At 39.8% G+C, this 21,451-nt stretch overlaps 1 protein-coding gene across 1 annotated transcript in view; it reads left to right on the forward strand.

The window, feature by feature from the left end:
• LOC136879053 (glutathione S-transferase) overlaps positions 1-21,451 on the forward strand; it is a 63,074-nt gene that overhangs the window by 37,989 nt on the left and 3,634 nt on the right. Inside the window, exon 4 of the mRNA XM_067152791.2 lies at positions 9,969-10,111. Within this exon, the coding sequence (XP_067008892.1) occupies positions 9,969-10,111 (143 nt within the window). The remainder of the gene's footprint in view (positions 1-9,968; positions 10,112-21,451) is intronic.

Raw genomic sequence — 21,451 nt, forward strand, 5'->3', positions numbered from 1 at the left:
AGCACATATTCCATGATCACAGTGGATCTCACTGTGGATGGTCTAGCCCTGAATTAGAATGGAGTAAAGGCCAGGAATGTTGGTGCGTGTTTGATATCTATTCTTTCTTTCGTGATAATAAATAATAATGTTATTGGCTTTATTTCCCATTAACTACTTTTATGGTTTTTGGAGACGCGGATGTGCCTGAATTTAGTCCCGCAGGACTCCTTTTACTTGCCAGTAAATCTACCGACACTAACTGATTGTTGGTGGTGGTGATTATTGTTTTAAGAGTGAGTCCAACTAGGCAGCCATCTTCTATATAACTCTCAGTAATCAGAGAGAAAAAATGGAACGGATCCAACACTTAAAAAATGAAGGTATCAGCTAAAGAAAGACAAGGGCCGCGAAGGGCATGAAAATGAAAAGATTCGCTAGGCCTCGAGTACTCTAATACCATCATGCTTGGAAAAGAACAAGAGTTGACCAAGGGAGACCGGATAGGATACATAGATGAAAGTAAGGAGTCTGACACAAGTAAGTGGAAGCAATGACAGGACTCAGCTGAGAGTCCCTTAGTCGCCAACCCACGCTCCCAAGTTAAGAGCCCCTGGAGTCTCTTTTGGTCACCTCTTACGACAGGCAGGGGATACCGTGGGTGTTATTCTAATCGCCCACAGGGGCTAAGCTGCTGACATATTTGTGCACCCTCAAACACCCCCAGACTGAGGAAGGATCGAATGTGCCAAGTTGGAGTCAGAAGGCCACTCAGCCCAGCTCTCTGGGCTTCTGGGCATGCATAATTAATGGATGACAAGATAGTTTCCCTCTTCTTCTTCATCATCCATTCCCTTTTCCAGATTCTCTCTGGGTAGGGTCCTCCACCCTCTTCGAGTACTTTATAGCTATCGACTCCTCTATTTGCAATACAGTCCACAACGAGCTCCTCCATCTCATTCTAGGCCTCTTACCAGTCTCATCATGTGTCCAAACAATTATAGCTTTGCTATATCACTCTCTTCTTGAAGTTTGCACACTCCTATGCTTCTTCTTATTTCATTTTGTATTCTATCTCATCTTGTCTTTCCCTGTATGCCTCATTTCAGCTGCTTGTATCTTACTTTGGTTCCGCTTAGTCAGCGCCCAGGCTGCTGAAGCATAGGTCAGTAGAGGTTTATAATAGGACGAGTATAAAACCTTCTTGCACTTCATTGGCACGTCTCTCACACACTGGTAGAAACTTGCAGACTGCTGTATTCTTAAATCAATTTCTCCATCCAAATTTCCACCTTGTGATATCACACTGCCCAAATACTTAAAATTTTTCACTACTTCAAGAGGTTCATTTCCTATTTTTATCGCTCCCCTGGATTTTCTGTTACCTCTTGTCATGATCAAAGTCTTACTTTTTGCAGTACTAATCTTCATTCCAAAATTTCTGTAATCTGGAATACTGAAGTGGATGGGGCACTGAACACTACAACAGACATGTGACGTGACTCCCACCCTACCCAAGCTGGCTGCCGCATCGCCATGAGATGCTGCGAATCCTAGCTCACCCCGCCTCCCCAGGAGTAGGATGCTTAAAGCGCATCCATCAACCAAGCGACCTGAATTTTGCTGGGGTAACTCTCTTTCATGCCGGCAACAAAAGTCATTTCACTGGAGAGACCTGGACTGCGGTAGAGCCAACAGATTGTTGAGTCAACTTAGCTGTTTCCAGTTCTTCATTTTTAAAAAAACATTCTAAGAAATAAGGAAATGTAAATACAAGTAGTTGGGGTTCAGTGCACACCACTGCCTTAAATTATATCTTATTATAATATACTAGGACTAGTTTTGGCCGTTCTATAATGAATTAATAACAATAGGTGGACCTACCCATCTTTGTTAATAGAGACACATTATCAATACGGAAAATAATGAAATTAATTTCATATGACTGGAATGTTCTCTCAATTAATTGTGCTTGTACTCTAAAAGTACATGGTGTTGCATGGTACAGGTAGCTTGAGGGCAGGTGTGGATCTTACTACAACTGAAATAATCCTGTGCTCAGTGTCCAGAAGGTTTTCATATCATACTGGAGAACAGTATTCAGCAGTAGAGAAAACTAAACTAGGATATAACATCTCACTGTAGCTGTAGAAGAACACCTAATGTTATATGAAGAATGTTATTAGGACTACAGTATTTGCTAGATGTTGCATAAAATGGTGAGTTTAACCTAATTGTACTCCCTGGTAGTTGTGCAAGACATTTGCATTTCAAAACCTTTCTTTGTCCAGGCATCCACACCGTAGATGAGTTTCCAATCAGAAGTTGCACTTGCACACAAGAAGTTTTAACTTCTGGTTTTGATTTCTATATCCTGGTAGGGCCTACTTAAAATGTGCCATCCTTGCAATGACATTTGGTTTGAGGGGTTATTTTGTCTTGTGCTGAATTTACATATTTTTCCCATATCCTTTCATTCCCTCATTGTCTTCAGTTCTTCACAGGTCTCTTATTCAGACTTGTACACCTGTAGTGGTATGCATTCAGTGAAAATGTTAATTTTACATAAAATAAATCAAATAAATACTTAACACAGTGCTTTTAATAGTGCAAAAATTGTTATAAATTTGCCCCTGTACCTTAATAATGATTATGTTATTGGTCTTGCTCACTAACTACATTTGCAGTTTTCGGAGATACCTGAATCTTGTCCCATCAATTTTTTTATGTGCCAATAAATCTACCAATACATATTTGAGCAGCATCAAATACACCGGACTGGGTCAGGATTGAACCTGCCAGCTTTTGTACCATCTGACAAAGGGAAGTCACAGTTTTGTGGTCTTAGTTCAAACTTCAGGAGGTTGATCTACGTCAAAAATAAACAAAGTTGTGTCTGAGGACCTCTGTCAGTGGCTGTTATTCAATGAGAAAATGGACCTGGATACATGTTGACAGTTTGTATGTGCGTATCTGTAGCACCACTGATCTAGTGGTCAGTATCCCCTAAAACCATGCAGGCATTTCTGGTTGAAGACACGTCAGTCCCTTATTTTTAAGTTTACTTTTTTCTTTGTCCATGTGAACTAGGAAATGCACATATTAAATATAAACTAGTTTGCTATTAGCTGCTCGTACCACTCACTTTACTTTTCTGTTATTTTTACACTGGCGGAAAATGAAATCGCAACACGAAGGAAGAGTCCTGCTAGTTAAAACAAATTCAGGAGACGTGATTGTACGTCTGGAAGATGGCGTCTATTCAAATTTGCATGCTAGTCGACAAAGAGTGGTGCCAGTAGCTTTCATTGCACGCTATACACTTTGTGAGCGTTAGTTGTCATCTGGTAGGTGTGAGTCAAACATGCCTTTAAGGACACTAAGAAGGCAGTATCTGCAGCGTAGTGAATTTGAATGAGGCCAGGTAATGCACAAAGGTGGATGTACTTTCTGTGATATTGCACAAAGACTTAGCAGGGACGTATCCACAGTGCATCGGTGTTGGAAACAGTGGTCACGGAAAAGCACCGTCTCAAGAAGACCTGAGTCAGGCTGCACACCGGGCTACCACAGAGAGGGAAGACGGCTGTATTCACGACCTGGCTCTCTGTGGTGGAACGTACTGCAGCAGTTGGCACCACAGTGACACAGCGAACCGTAACAAGTAGAGCCAGACTCCCTGTAACGTTCGTGGCATTAACGAGTTCAGGGGGTCAAGCTAGAGCCCATTGGAGGGCGGAGTGCAGATCTGTTGTGTTCTCAGACGATAGCCAGTGTTGGCTGTAGGTTGGTGAGCGCTTCTTATGGTCTGACTGCTGCAGGAACACTCTCGTTGTTGTCCCTTAACAGTGGATTTGTATGTCAGACTGGTTGTGCTGGGGGTGTTTTCTAACAGACCGTCGACCACTTGCCCGACCTCTCACCCGACAAATCTGGCGTCATCCAATACCAACATTGATTTGACTGACCAAGTGCAACAGGCATCTGTATGACACAGTAGTTATTAATGTACCATCATATCGCAGACTTGAACCTGTGACATGAAAACTTCAATCAAATAAATGCGTTACCCAGAGAGTTGCTTATTCATTCATTCATTCATTCATTTATTTAGCTTCCATAGACTGTACAATTACATATTTTGAAATATGCGAACAGTATAGGAGTTGTCAAGTGATTTCCTAATACTAACAATAATATATGCACAACAATGAACATTTTGAAAAAGAAGAAAAACAGAAACACCAAATTCCTCAATGTTAGGACAACACATCTTAATTTTTTAAAATAATATTAATAACCAATATTTACAAGACAAAATAAAAATATATTGGTGTCTTGTTAATAATATGAACATAGTCAATGTCACATTAACATATTTTTAAGGCTATATACTAGATTACAAGTTAATAAGTAATAGCATCATTACCAGCACTTCATCATGTCTTCTTCTGTACTGTAGAAGCAGCTACTCAGCAGGAGATTTTTTAAAGCTGTGGTAAATAAACTGATGGGACTAATGTCTTTAATCTTATTTGGAAGCTTATTATACAATCTGATTCGAACAGAGCCTACATGTCTCAAGGCAATGGTTTTACTCTTGTGCTCAATAAAAATATTATTCCTTGTTCGGGTCTGGTAACTGTGATTGTCAAAACTCTTTCTGAAGTGATCAATATTTTTTTTCATGTGTAGAATGCATTGCATGATGTATATGCTTGGTACTGGGAGTATCCTTAGTCTCTTAAATAATGGTCTGCAATGATCTAACCTGTTACTTCTCAATATAATTCTGATAGCTCATTTCTGTATTCGAAAAATAACATCAAGATTTGATTTGTAGCAGACCCAGAGACGAATAGCATAAGTGATGACTGAATGGAAATATCCAAAATATGCTATTCTAACATATTCTTCACTACAACTATTAGACAAAATCCTTAAGGCAAAACAAACAGAATTCAGAGACTTCCCAATTTTTTTAATATGACAATCCCATCTTAATTTTTCATCTATATGGACACCTAAAAATTTTGTGGTCAACGTATTTTCAATTGCATTTGTATTTAATATAAGGTTGTGTTTTTCTGCAGTTTTGTCATGGTAGTTAGATGCCTTGAATTCCATGTATTGAGTCTTTCTAAAGTTCAATGTTAATTTGTTTTTCCTGAACCATGATTCTAACCTAGACAGGACTGTATTTGCTGTAGTTTCTATAGACGTAGGGTCAGGATTATTAATAATTATGTTTGTATCATCAGCATACAGAACTGCTGTTTCTACTTGATTATTGTGAGGAAGTTCATTCACATAGATCAAGAAAAGAACAGGCCCCAAAATACTACCCTGCGGAATACCTAAGTCTATGCTTTTTACCTGAGAGTGATATGTTTCATTATGCCCTTTACTGTTACAATGTGTAATTTCAACAAACTGGGATCGTTTATCCAGGTATGATCTAAACCAATCATTAACAATTCCTCTAACTGCAATCTGATATAATTTGTGCAACAATATTTCATGATCAACAGTATCAAATGCCTTTGAAAGGTCAAGAAATAGTCCTATCACAGTTTCATCATTATCAAGAGCATTTACGACCAACTGTGTAAAATGTGATAAAGCAGACAAAGTACTTCTGCCAGCTCTGAACCCGTGTTGTGCATTATTTAACAAGTTATATTTGATTAAAAATTTAGTAAGCCGATCTTTCATAGCACATTCAAATATTTTTGAAATAACAGTAAGTATTGATATTGGTCTGTAGTTATGTAAATCGTGTAAGTTTCCACTTTTAAAGACTGGGATAACTTTAGCTATTTTTAGGAGATTAGGAAACTGACCACTAGAAAATGATTCATTGATATGATAAGTTAAAAGCTGTACCAGATAGGGAGCACATTTTTTAATGAGTTTTGTTGGAACTTCATCTACACCTATGGAAGTTTTGTTCTTCAAAGATTGTATGATTTTGAAAACTTCCAGTTCTGTTACTGGAGTTAACTGCATACAGTTTTGCACAAAGGTTGGGAGTTCTGGTAATACATCTGTTTTATTTGCATTTTCAAGTTTGTATGGTAGTGATAGAAAGAAATCATTTATATAATTAGCCAAATGATAAGGGTCATTCATTTGTATTCCCTTATCATTTTTTATGGCAGCAACTTTATTTCCAACTGCGTGTCTGTTGGTTTCTCCCTTGATTACCTTCCATATGGTTCGTGATTTGCACGACTCTTTAACTTTCTTGTTATTGTGCATTATCTTAGCCACCCTAAGAACTCTTTGATAGACTGATTTGTAGTTTTTAACATACTTACAAAAAACCCAGTCACAACTCTGCTGTGCTAATCTACTTAGTGATTTACATTTTTGACTTGAAATCCATATACCCTTCATGATCCATGGCTTTTTTGAAGATTCATTAATTACTGCAAGTTTTTTTTTGAAAATGTAATTCAAATTGCATTAAAAAATGCTTAAAAAGGTTCTATACTTTTGGTCAATGCTATGACCGAATGTTATTGGAGTCCAGGTCTGAAGTTTAAGGCTTTCAATGAAACTGCCACATGCACTGCAGAGAAAAAACGAGTTAATTGTGCTTGCTTCATTTTGGTTGAATGCTTGCTAGCATTCTCAAATTCTAGTTGTAAAATTTGAGCATGATGATCTGATAATCCATAATTTATATTGGACACTTGCATTTTAGAACAATGGAAATTAATACAAATGTTTTCTATCATTGTAGCTGAGGTGGTAGTGACCCAGGAGGGTGTAAAAATTAAGTGTTTTAGATTACAGCTTTGAAGAACATGCAGTAGTTGTGATGTGTTCTCCAACTACTTGTGTAGTTACAGTAAGAGATGGGGGAAAGTGAAATTATTCAAAACATTATTGAAAGGGGTGAAAAAGAACATTCGTGCTATGAATTGTTTTGAGAAAGCTTTATTTGCAAAGTTAAATGTATATATCTTTTCTTGGCAATTTCATAAACCACTTTCGTTTGTTATAGAATATGTGAGTACAGGCTAACACTGTATGTTATGTATTAGAATGTGGACACATAAGTGGAATACCACATTTAACAAAAAATGAAGACTTATCATTCAATACCAAGGTTTTTAAAGTCAGTTAAAGAAAGGGAAATGAAGAGAGAAGTAAAAAATGAGGAGCTAGCACACCTTGAATCCGAGATGGCCATGAGGAAGTCGGAGGCGCTGACTACTAGACCGGCAGTGCAAATCCTCACTCAGACACGTGTCTGTCTCTCATTGGTCCACCGACAGCTTGTCTGCTTGCCGTTGACTCAGCACTTCCCGCTACACAGTGCAGCAGTTTACAACGTGTAGGAAGTGTGAAGTGTTACTTCTCATAATGTGCACACAGTAGAGAAAAGGGTATTTATGTGCGATAAGTATGTGAAAACAGAGTCTTGCAGGGAAGTCATTAGGTCATCTGTAACATAACCTCCACATGGAGTGAGACCGTGTAGAAAACAAACCGAGAGGAACTCGAACATGTACTTAATGAGGAAAAGTAAATGATCACGGAAAGAAGCCAGAAATGTGTGGATGCAGGAGGAGAACATTTCCAACATCTTCTGTCGTAAAGTGATGTGATGAGAGAAACTCACTGTGCAACTTATAAATATCATTGGCATAGATTCTATTCATGGAGATTTTGTGTTCTCTGACAATATTAGGAAGATTATACTTCCATGCACTCTATTTTTCATATACAGCAGACTCTCAATTATCCGGGTTAATGCAGACCCAAGATGGCACGGATAACGCAACTGCACATTTACTGTATTTACAAAACGTGCTACATATCCCACTGCATTACTTACATGCAGCTCACCGGAAACTAACAACTGGTTTACAAAACACACTGGATTTTGTACGACTTGTTTTCACTTCACTTTTGGTTTTCCGTTCCCTTCTGGAAAATAATTGTCCAATTGTTTTTCTATTTCTGTGTTTCATTCACATTTTTCCTGACAACAGTCCTCATTTTGCGGAGCATCAAAACATCAGTATAGTCAAACGAATTTTCTCCTACTTACTCTAGTAACTTTTTTTGTTTTTGTGCTAGTCGCTTTACGTCGCACCGACACAGATAGGTCTTATGGCGACGATGGGACAAGGAAGGGCTAGGGGTGGGAAGGAAGCGGCCGTGGCCTTAATGAAGGTACAGCCCCAGCATTTGCCTGGTGTTAAAATGGGAAACCACGGAAAACCATTTTCAGGGCTGCCGACAGTGGGGTTCGAACCTACTATCTCCCGAATACTGGATGCTGGCCCCACTTAAGCGACTGCAGCTATCGAGCTCGGTACTCTAGTAACAGTGCCCTCTGTGCTCTCCTCCTCTGCCAAACATACTTTGTTCAAATGAATTGCTATTTAAGCAATTGCGGACGGTTTTGTCATCAACCTCTTCACAACCAGAAATTTGTTTCACAAGATCACTTAGCAGTATGCCATTCCTCAGTGGAGGGTTTTGCAATTTTGTTCCACGAGCAAGCTATGGTTGTTTCAAGCCTTATAAATGCCGTGGATTGCAAGGAGTCCAGAAACTGAGGATGTCTTGAACCTTCTTGCACAAGCTGTTTCATGAGATTCCACCAGTAATGTTTCACAGCTGCGATCGCACCTTGGTCCATTCGCTGTGAGAGTGGCGTAACACGTTCCGTCACCTGAAACAAGCACACCTTCTGCAGGATGATGCGGTGCATTGTCCAGTAAAAGGACAGCTCTGCAAGAACAAACACAGAACAGAACCAGTTTCTGAAGATAATACTGTCGGTCCAGGCTCTCTTCTCATGCATGTACTGAAGTGGTAAGTTTGTTATTCCTTTGAATGCGCATGGTTTTTTTGATTTGCCAGTAGTGAGCCGCTTCAGTTTCTGTTCACTCTGTCTTCAGTAGCCTTATGTCCGGTAGCATGTGCTTTGGTTCCAGAGGCTCAAGTTTGTGTAAATCTTTTCTGGGAGACAATTATGCTGTTCTATGTTACTGTAGAATTCATTGCAAAAAGCATCCTTGTTAGCACTAAGTTTACCACCCTGAACAATGATGCCTCTGTTTAAATTGAGTCAGCAATGCTGACGAAACGTTAAACTTTTCTTTCAATTTTCGAAGTTTTGTGGAACTCTCCTGCTTTCTCTAATAACATGGGATCTGATACGGGAACTCCTTCTGTTCTTTTCTGCCGGAAACGAAAGTGCAGTGTTTCATTTATTTTGGCATAAATTGAAGTTTTCAGGCACTGCTTGGCTGTTTGCATTCCTATCCCATCATCTCAAGAAAGCTTTACTGCAGATCAACTCTTTTCTAACTTCTAATTTCTTTTTGATAGTTAAAACAACAAGTTTTTGTTTATCTGTCATCTTCCTAGCTCCTGTAAACCGTCCAAAACTTCAGCAGCAACAAGAAATCTGATACAGGTTAACACTCATTTCATTTTAGAGGCTATTACTGAGATCTGTTGGCAGCTGCTGCTGATCTTTTACTTCATATCAACACATCTCTGAAGTGAACCATCCCAGAAGAAAAGTTGAATCTTTTTCTTTTACTATCAGCTGTAAGGGTGTTGGAAATGATCTACGTGTAGCTCCTAGGGAAATGGTTTTGCAAAGGCTTTGTTTTTTATTTTTGTAAAATACCGCTGAACTACATACACATAAAATCTGCAAACCACATAATCTGCACCCAGAAGTTTGTTGTACTTGTACTCACTTGACAATTTCCATTTATTTTTGCAAAGACCTCCTGTATTTACAGGCTGCCACTAAGAACAAGGTAAAACATGTCAAATTTTCTGTACAGTTCTATTAATAAAAGAAAATTCAAAATTAGCTGTACAGGTGGTGTCTCAGGATCTTCCTCGGAGGACGAGGGTCGCGATTTCGGGGATGAGCTTCATTGGGAGTTGGAAGCACTGTATGAAAATTCTCTGCAATTAAAAGAAACAATCATTTTCCTTTCTAGGGCTGGCAAATGTCCATTATGACGAAGATCCAGTCTCCAAGGAGAGGAATAGGGAACCTCTCATGAAGGAAACTGTTCCATTCTTCATGTCAAGATTTGAAGATGAGGTCAAAAGCAACAATGGTTACTTTGTCAATGGAAAGGTGAGGCTTCAGCATTCAGCATGAAAACTTGATTCTAAATGACTTTAAACTGTATTATCTTACGTACAATGCTCTTCAGAATAAATAGAATCCAAGCCAAAACCATGAGCACATATCCAATAAGACAAACACATATTCTTTGGGGAGATAAGCCCTCTGAAAAAAGGAGAAGTTAGTATTTTGAGGTTAGTGGTGAAGTGACAGGTGGAAAGAAACAGCCTGTGCTTTCTAGAATGAGCTGAGGTGGAAATAAACAAATCTTAAACCCTGCACAGTGAAACACTGGTACAGGAGTGCATGCAAACAGGATAGTATATCTACTATCAGCCCTGTTCTTACTAGTCACTGCTCTCCACTTGTTTCCTTAATTAGCGTTCTCCCACTTAAGCATTTATAATTTCTTTATACATTTAGTACCGGTATTCTGTCATTCAGAGTGATACTGAGAAAACAAGAATATTTTGACAGCTGAAATTGATACCAGTTACAACGGACCTCCCATGACCTCAACTTTTGTAATATGTCATTGTCTCATATTCACCATGACGATGTCTATCGGCTTGAGTTTGAACTCCTGTCACCTTTCACAGATACGAGGGTCAAGTCATAAGTCGTGGCAACAATTTTTTTACTCGCGAACAGGAGACAACACGGAAAATCTAAGATATGCATTTGGAAATATACGGCATGTACATGTGCATAGCGCCTGAAGACAAATTCTGACTGCAGGAGATTCTCGTATGAAAGTGACAGAACACAGTAAACATTGTTTTGTTATGGTACACAAGACTATGTACAAAGGACAGGTCTCCATTGGTTACAGACCTTTGAAATAATCACCCAAGGTGTCCAGTGGTGGGGCAGGCGTTGAATACCATTCGCAGCACGTGTATCGCTAACGTCTGACACCTCTCTCCAAAGTGCTGTTACGATTTCCTCTTTGTTAGCAAACCATTGTCCACGTAATGGCTTCTTGACTTTGGGGATTAGATCATAGTCACATGGGCTCAGATCAGGTGAATAAGGCGGGTGTGGAAGAACCTCCCATCCTCACCGTTGTGATGCTCTCACTCACACACTGATCTTGGGGGCATGCTTAGACCCACACTGTTGTTTACATACACCATCTAATGGCATCGTACGCAAGTACAAACCATAGTGTCCAAATGCATATCTTAGATTTTCTGTTCGCGAGAAAAAAATAGTTGCCATGACTTATGACTCGACCTAGATATAATGAAAAAATGGTACCAGGTAGAGGTTATAAGAACCTCATCATACTTGAACTGTTTAGTGAAAAAAATACTATCTTTCAGTGAAGGGAATGCATTTTATTTTTCCATTCTGGAGTATGACATGACATTATCTCCATCGATAAGCATAATATAGAATCCCTTCCACTGAGTTTGAGGAATGACATCTTAACTAATGTTGATCATGGATGCTTCGTTGAAGGTGTTTCCATGGTAGAGATATGATTTGAGTAAGATGAATTTCATATGTTTGGTTCTTTCTCGATAAAATCCCTCTCACCGGGCGAGTTGGCCGTGCGCGTAGAGGCGCGCGGCTGTGAGCTTGCATCCGGGAGATAGTAGGTTCGAATCCCACTATCGGCAGCCCTGAAGATGGTTTTCCGTGGTTTCCCATTTTCACACCAGGCAAATGCTGGGGCTGTACCTTAATTAAGGCCACGGCCGATTCCTTCCAACTCCTAGGCCTTTCCTATCCCATCGTCGCCATAAGACCTATCTGTGTCGGTGCGACGTAAAGCCCCTAGCAAAAAAAAAAAAAAAAAAAAAAAAATCCCTCTCATTCAACAAGGTGAGATTGTCATTTTGTTACACGTAATAACATTAACATCATCTGTTGGCATAACTTTGACCTGAGTCCTACAGTCTGCTTTGAAGTTTTCATGTACTGAAAACGATAACTGCTTCTTGTTCAGCGCAGTCATTTGGAGCAAGTGGCAACATTAGCATCATCTACTGGCATCAGACTGAACCAAGTCCTTCTGGCTGGTTACTTTCATGTGTTCAGATTACAGAGAGCGGAATTAGCAAAGGACAATAATTCAATATATTTCTGTTCTCTGCATTTAAATGTTTGGGTAGCAGTTGCCATCTCCATTTGCACGTATTATAATGACAGATTTAGTGAGTGAATTAGAATCTGGTGATTGTTTATCAGGAGAAACACATTTTAAGCCACAAAATGCTTTTTCTTTTCATTCGAGCTTGGAGCTCTGGCTATGTCCACTCATAGAGATAATAATAATAAATATGTTATTTATTTTACATCCCACTAACTACTTTTTAAGGTCTTCGGAGACGCCGAGGTGCCGGAATTTAGTCCCGCAGGAGTTTTTTTATGTGCCAGTAAATCTACCGACACGAGGCTGTCGTATTTGACCACCTTCAAATACCACCGGACTGAGCCAGGATCGAACGTGCCAAGTTGGGGTTAGAAGGCCAGTGCCTTAACCGTCTGAGCCACTCAGCCCGGCACTCATAGAGATAATCACAGGAAATGTGCATGTGTTTATGATGATGGCTTCAACATTAATATTTACAATAATTTAAACACTAATACTTTGTTGCCAGCAGGGTAAGTGAGATGCTGATATACAATTTTTAATCACTACATTTTGTGCTAAAAGCCTGGATTAAATTCCAAACCTCTCCGCAGTGCTCATATGGAGTGAGGGTATATGACGCTGTTGATTGTGATTCGTCCGTCGGATGGAGACGTTAAGCCTTTCGCAGACCCCTTGGTGCTATTCAATAGGAGTAGGCTATGTGCCGACAACAGGTTTCTCTCACCCTACATCATCATCATCCCACATCGAGACGTGTAGGTTGCCTATGGGCGTCAAATAGAAAGACCTGCACCAGGCGAGCCGAGCATATCCTCGCAAACTCCCGGCACTGAAAGCCAGACAATAAATCAATATACCAGGAAAAGAATGAATGAATGAATGAATGAATGAATGAATGAATAAATAAATAAATAAATAAATAAATAAATAAATACCAATGATACTAATAGGAGTGATATTGAAAGTGTTGAATACTTTTAGAAAACTGGAAGAGACAATCGATAAGATTCCAGAACATCACGTGATCATCTTGATGGGGGACTTCAATGCCCAGATTGGTAAGGAGCGCAGGTTCAAGAACATAGTCGGAAAATACCCAGCCCACAAGAGAACCAATTGTAATGGTGAGAGGCTGATCAATCTGTGTAAGAATCAAAACCTTATTCTTAAATCTACAGCATTCAGACACCTCTCCCAAAAAGCCCTTGCTAGGAGAGTACCCGCTAGATCACGTTGCCATCAGTAGAAGGAATAGCAAGGAAATAAGCAACGTCAACGTATTGAGAGGTGCCAATATCAATTCAGACCACTACCTATCTTTGGTCAAAGCAAATTTCATTCCACTCACAAAGTACAGAGAACAACTACACCAGGTCCAGAACCCCAAAATTTAATCCAGCCCATTTGAAAGACAACAACAACAACTTTACTAAGGTCCTAAGCAATAATCTAATCTACAGAAGGCACTGAGAGATGCAGCAACAGAAACCGTCCTTGGAACCCAAAGGAGTAAGTACCCATGGTGGAAGATAAGGCAATAAAGGAGAGAAGACAGGCATGGGTGAAATGGAACTGCAACAAAACCATGGCAAATCATACAGCCTTCCTAACAATCAGAAAGAACACGGCCAAAACCATCAGAAATGCTAAGAAGCAATTTAACAACAATATCATAGATCTGGCAGAGAAAAATTTTCAAAGGAACAACACCAGTAACTTACACAAAACTCTAAGATCTCAGACAAACGCTTACTCAGCCCCAACACTTCACCTTTGAGAACCTGACGGAGAACTGAAAATGAACAATGAAGATTGTATTGCAGCCCTTGCAAAATATTTTGATGACCACCTCAATGCAGAATAACCTGAGAAAAAACTACAATTTCAGCCCAAGGATGTTATTAACCCTGACTCCCTTCCTCCTACCAAAGAAGAAATCAAACAGACCATCTCTGAACTGAAATCTAACAGAGCAGGAGATGAATTCTGCATCATTGCAGAATTATGGAAACATGCAGATAAAGAGTCAACTGACAATATTCACAGGGTCATTACTGACATATGGACAATGGAAACACTACCAAGGAACTAGACTTCAGCTGTCATCCACCCGCTGCACAAGAAAGGAGACAAGTTAGACCCTAACAACTATAGAGGAATCTCTTTCCTATCAGTGACTTACAAAATCTTCTCCAAAGCATTGCTTAAAAAAGTGGAGGCACAATTGATGATGATGATGATGATGATGATAATGATGATGATAATGATGATGATGATGATGCTTGTTGTTTAAAGGGGCCTAACATCTAGGTCATCAGCCCCTAATGGTACGAAATGAGATGAAATGTAATGGCAAATTAAAAGTCCAAAATCCTCCACTGACCAGAATGCAAAACATGAGGATGAAGAATGAATGGTTGGATATGAATTTAAAACAATCAGTGGATCCGACTCGCAGTGCCTCACATTTACAGAAACTGACGTAAAATAAGAGTATTACTGAACAAGGGACTGCTTCTAAAGCACAATACTGAATCAATGATGCTTGCAGTCTAAAGGGGTTCAAAATCCAAGTCATCAGCCCCTCATAATGGTACTTTTTGCTAGGAGAGTAGAACCATGGTATTTGTCATGTTGCGGTACTAATCACGAGTAGCGTAGACTCGCGGTATTCCCCACATTATGGTACTACTCACAGGTAATGAAATTCACACATGTATTACAGACCTACTGTGTTTCGCACATTGCGGAGCCATTTACAGGCAACGCAAACCTATGGTGTTCATCACATAAGTGTACTAATCACAGGGACTCGTACTATCCCATGGTGTACCTCATATAGTGGATACTAATCATAGGCAAGCCAGAACCATGGTGTTGCTCACCCATGGTGTCACTCATATAGTGGTACTAATCACAGGTACTGTAAAAGCCGACAGTGCACTCTACATGGGGGGACTACCGCACTGTGCTCCTGCGTGCTACTAATCACAAACCTATTTGGTACCTAACATAGTGGTACTATGCGCAAGTAAAAGCGACCCATGGTGTTCCCTGCATGGTGGTACTAATCACAAGTAGTTTCATGGTTCTAATACAATCATCCCTTGGTCGCCCCTTTTAGTTGTCTCTTACAATAGGCAGGCGATACCGTGGGTGTATTCTTCGTCTGAATCCCCCACCCACAGGGGGTGGAGGCACAATTAGACTCCTCCATAGGAGAGTACCAAGCTGGATTTAGGAAGTCAAGGTCATACAAAGAGCAGATTCTGAACCTCAAAACTCTCTTTACCTACAAAATCCTCAGCGCTTCACCCTATGTAGCAATTTTCATTGACTCCCAAAAGGCCTATGACTCAGTAGACAGACAGCCCCTTATTGAGACGTTAACTGAAATGGGACTGGATAAGAAGACTTTGAACCTTGTGAAGGCTACTCTAACGAACACAATGTCCAAAGTTAAATTCAGAGGGGGTATTATCAAAAAGCTTTGAGATATAAACAGGTGTTAGACAAGGAGATGGTTTGACCCCCATCCTGTTTAACTGTCTCCTGGAGAAGGTCATTCGGGAATGGACGAATACACTAGCTGACAACTCTGGATTAAAAATCGGCTACAAAAAAGACAAGTTAACAGTCACTTGCTTAGCCTTCACTCCTAGCTTCAAGTATAGAAGAAGCTACATACCAGCTATCCTCCCTAGAATGCATAGCAGCTAAAGTAGGGCTGAAGATTGCTGTCAACAAAACAGAATTTCTGACCAACATCAGAGAAGCACCCAACTTCATTTCTTTGGGGGACAAAATAATATGAAAGGCCAACTCATTTAAATATCTTGGAGAATGGATAACCCCAAATGTTAATGAGGACCATGCAATGAAGAGTAGATACACTAAATTAGAAAGAGCTATCATCTTTGTAAGAACATATACAAGTCTAAATCCCTCTCCTTGAATCTTAAACTTAGACACTACAACAGCACCGTAGTAAGAACATCTGTGTCCGGCCCCGCGGTGTAACGGGCAATGCGTCCGCCTGTCACCTGGTGGTCCCGGGTTCGATTTCCGGCCACATCAGGGGTTTTTAATTGTAAATTATTAATATCCCTGGCCTGGGGACTGGGTGTTTGTGTCGTCCTTAATGTTCCTTTCCTCACATTCAACACTCTACACTTCCACAATTCCAGTTACACGGAGGTTCATATCATATGGTGCAAGTAGTGGCAAAAGATCTCTAGAAGTTGACGCCCCGAACAAATTGCATTAAAACAAACAAAAAAAGACCATCTTTACTGTACACCTCAGAATGCCTAAATATAACCTGGAAAGGACAACTCAGAAAAACTGGAACTGAAGGAGTGAAAGTCCCCAGAAAGGATTATGGGCCACATTAAAGAGGGAGATGGGTACAGAATCAGGCACAACAAGGAACTGTACAGTAAAATAGAGAGCATTGCAACAGCAATGAGGAAGAGAAGACTAATGTTCTATGGTCACGTAGTCAGAATGGACAACCAGAGACTCACTTCAAGGATCTTCAACACTGTATCTAGAGAGAAAGCAACAAATGCCAAATGGATGAATTTATTTCAGAAAGACCTGTAATACCTAAACATTGGTCACATTGACATTTACAACCGAGATAAGTTAAGAAAGTTAATCAAGACATTTGACTCTCTCCAGTCACTAACAGCTAAACCACTGCGTCCAGGAGTAGGAGTGAAATGGACTCAAGAAAGAAAAGACATCCATAGCACTAGAATGAAGGAATACTGGGCTGAGAAGAAGAAAAAAGCTTACCAGAGTTAAGAACCATGTTCAATCAATCAATCAATCAATCAATCAATCAATCAATCAATCAATCAATCAATCAATCAATCAATCAATCAATCAATACTGATCTGCATTTAGGGCAGTCGCCCAGGTGGCAGATTCCCTATCTGTTGCTTTCCTAGCCTTTTACTAAATGATTTCAAAGAAATTGGAAATTTATTGAACGTCTCCCTTGGTAAGTTATTCCAATCCCTAACTCCCTTCCTATAAATGAATATTTGCCCCAGTTTGTCCTCTTGAATTCCAACTTTATCTTCATATTGTGATCTTTCCTACTTTTAAAGACGCCACTCAAACTTATTCATCTACTAATGTCATTCCACGCCATCTCTCCGCTGACAACTCAGAACATACCACTTAGTCAAGCAGCTCTCCTTCTTTCTCTCAATTCTTCCCAACCCAAACATTGCAACATTTTTGTAACGCTACTCTTTTGTCAGAAATCACTCACAACAAATCAAGCTGCTTTTCTTTGGATTTTTTCCAGTTCTTGAATCAGGTAATCTTGGTGAGAGTACACTGGAACCATACTCTATTTGGGGTCTTACCAGAGACTTGTATGCCCTCTCCTTTACATCCTTACTACAACCCCTAAATACCATCATAACCATGTGCAGAGATCTGTACCCTTTATTTACAATCCCATTTATGTGATTACCCCAATGAAGATCTTTCTTTATATTAATAAGAATTTTATTTCAGCCAATGGCCATTTTAAGAAATAAATAAAATAAAAATATCTTTCCACTTATTGTCACAATGTTTTTTTTTTGCACTTCTAATTGTCATTTCCACTATTCATTAGCAAGTTGGGTGATCGTTTGTTGCCTACGCTTGCACTGTAAAGCGTGATACTTCTCACAGTGTTGGTCACAGAGTCTATACATGCAATCCGGGCCTGGTTCATGATAATTCAACGTCTGGCATACTTTATGATGAAACCCATGTATGGCAAACCTCGTAACTGTATGCCGTAAGTCATATCCTGTACGTGTCCATTCACGGTTGATCATGGCGTCTGTCCCGTAGAAATCCATCCCAATATCTGCTCTTTTTTCTTTTAGTTCTTGTAAGAGTTCTCGATAACTTGTTGTGGATGGTAGCAGTAGGTGAAGTCTTACATCCTCCACTAAAAACGTTTCCCTCACCAATACATAGACTAGTCGACATGGAGTGTATTTCGAGACGCTTAGAACTCACTTGAGGAACCTCGCTTTCAGACTTTCCAATTCTTGTAGTTGTTTCTTCGAGAGGAACTCCCATATTAACTCCAGACCATATGTAGCTACAGGCATAACCTTGATTACGAAAAGTCGCATGGCTGTCTCCAGGGACAGGTGTGGTAGTTGCTTGATGTCGTTGATGTTCCCAATTGCTGCAGCTATTCTTTCCCTCAGGTGTATCAAGAAAGACGTTTCAGTTACTTGAATTGTGATTCCGAGGTATTTGTAGGCATTGCTATTCCTGAGCCTCTGTCCTTTGCATTGTATAAAATCCTGTTTTGCTAATTTACCACCTTTTCTGAATACTACTAACTCAGTTTTGTTTATATTTAGCACCATTTCATTCTCATCTGCCCATTCTGTGATGAGATCCATCGCACTCTGTAATTCATCTCTATTCTCTGAGGCCAATGCCATGTCATCGGCATATATGTATGCGTTTACACTCTTAGTGCATCTCTTGATCTTAGCTGTCACATCATGCGTTAGGACATTGAATAGTAATGGACTCAATGGGTCGCCCTGAAGCACTCCAATCGTTTGGCTGATCCATTTGGATGTGCAAAGGTTGTCATTTATTTGTACGAAATTTTCTGTTAATATATTTACTGCTAGTCTTGTCAGCCATGTTCTTCCAATTAAAGCTTCCAGCTTCTTCAGCATCTTTGTCCTGTTTACTCTGTCAAAGGCCTTGGTATAGTCCATGAAAACTACATACATCTTCCCTCGATGTTCGGCAATTGCTCGGTGGATGTCTTGAGGTAGATTTCCAGCTGCCATCAAAATTGATCTGCCTGATCTAAAGCCATACTGTTCTTCCGGCAAAAGCGGATCTACTGTTGTGCCTATGCGTTGGGTCAGCAATCTCGTAAGCAGTTTAAAACCTACTTGTTCCAGTGCAATTCCTCTGTAGGACTCAGGTCTATTCACCTCTCCTTTTCCTTTATAGAGCATTTTTATGGTTGACTTCCTCCAAGATGATGGAATCTTCCCTGTCTCTAGACATTTGTTCAGCAGCTCTGTCCATACTAGCAATAGGTATGGTGCTGAGGCTTTCAGATGTTCATTGAAAATCCCATCCGGACCTGCAGCTCTATGGTTCCTCGTGGCCTCAATAACCTTCTTTACTTCAGCTATTGCTCCTTAGTCTGCCTTGCTTTTCTTAGTTTCTCCAAAGTTAGCTGTCTTGTTTGGTAACAATCTCTGTCAAACCATTTTTTCGCACTACCTGTGATTGTTGCATTCACTGTCGCTCCTTTGATGTAGTTCTCTATTAGGGATAACGCCGCATCTATTTCTCCTTCTCTGATTTCCCTCAGTATATCTTGTATTACTCCTATGTTATCCTCCAAGATATTGGCGTCTATTGTTCTCTTAGCCCCTTTTTGTTCATTCTGTATCGTCTTTAAGTTTTTACATCTTAATTCTGTAATCACTGGTATATGTTTCCGCATTACCGAGCCGTCTGTATACGTTAGTAAGTATTGTGCCTTTACTTCAAATCCTTGTATTAGCACTAAATCAATTGCACTTCCACCATTGTGACATAGGTATGTCTGCATATTTCGATTACTCACTAGGGTCATACCCTCTTCATTTAGGTAGTTCAATATTAATTCTGTTTTCCTACTCGCTCTATCGATTGGGCAGTTTAGATCTCCTGCAAGGATAATGCTTTCCCCTTGCGGGATTATATTGAAGGCACTTTTCAGGCTGTCAAGTATGTCTATTGGACTGCAGTCAGGGCGGAAATATACACATATGATTATACCAATATTTGCACGGACCACTAGTAAGTCTTCTTCTGTCATCAATACTTGGAATGGGGCCAAATTTGGTTTAATCAGACAGGCCACCCCCCCAGATGGTCTTCCTCTGACATCTTTCTTTGCTAAAGCATGTATGTTATAGTATCCCGGGACATCGGTTCTGTTTTCTGGAGTAGCAAATGTCTCTGTCAAAAGGCATATATCAAAATCTCTAAATAAATCGTTTGGGGAATTATTTATCACACCTCTTAGACCTTCCACATTCCATAGGAGTACACTAACCTTGTTATTTATGGGTTGTTTATTGTCTGGTTCAGATAATTTGATTTCATGTGGGTTTCTTGTGATCGGGATCCTAGAGTTCCACGCCCGTGTTCCTCTGGCGACGAAAATTTAGATTGAATCTTCTGACCGTTACCCCTTGTGGCCAGAAATCTGACTGTTTCACCTTTTCCAGTTCTGCGAGTGGTATGCCAACCTTGAAGGCGCTCTTGACGGCAGCTGTTCTACTTGTGTGTTACCCACTATTCCGTTGTCCTTTAGGTATTTCGTTAGCTTCACTGCTTCAGTGTTGTGGTACAGGCCTCCAACGTATAGCCAGGCTGACCCTGACTGGAGTTCTTCAGTTCCGACAGTCTTTGTTCCTCTTATGACGGTTACTCCATTTCTTTGTACTCTAGTGTTTACAAATTGATGGTCTTGCGTCTTATTCGTTTGTATTAGAGTAGGTTTAACTTGTTCGTTTGTACTTTCCCTTCTTCCCGTCATGATTATTGTTTCCTGAGGTTGAAGGCTGTCTGTTGGAAGATTTATCTGTGTACTGTCCAACTCATGACATTTTTCTATATTCTGGCACATTGCTGTGGCATAACTGTATGATGTTTTATTATTTACTAGACCCCATCAACACAGTAATTAAAACTGAGAGGACTTTTTCTATTTGTGAAACTCACAACCTGATTTTTAACCCAGTTTATCAACATACCATTGACTGCTGTCCATCTCACAACATTATCGAGGTCACGTTGCAGTTGCCCACAATCTTGTAACTTATTTATTACTCTATAGAGAATAACATCATCTGCAAAAAGCCTTACCTCTGATTTCACTCCTTTAGTCATATCATTTATATATATAAAACATAAAGGTTCAATAATACTGCCTTGAGGAATTCTCCTGTTAATTATTACAGGGTCAGATAAAGCTTCACCTACTCTAATTCTCTGAGGTCTATTTTCTAGAAATATAGCAACCCATTCAGTCACTTTTTTGTCTAGTCCAATTGCACTCATTTTTGCCAGTAGTCTCCCATGATCCACCCTATCAAATGCTTTAGACAGGTCAATCGCGATACAGTCCATTTGACCTCTTGAATCCAAGATATCTGCTATATCTTGCTGGAATCCTACAAGTTGAGCTT

The sequence above is a fragment of the Anabrus simplex genome, chromosome 8, assembly GCF_040414725.1.
Source record: "Anabrus simplex isolate iqAnaSimp1 chromosome 8, ASM4041472v1, whole genome shotgun sequence".
Lineage (NCBI taxonomy): Eukaryota > Metazoa > Arthropoda > Insecta > Orthoptera > Tettigoniidae > Anabrus > Anabrus simplex.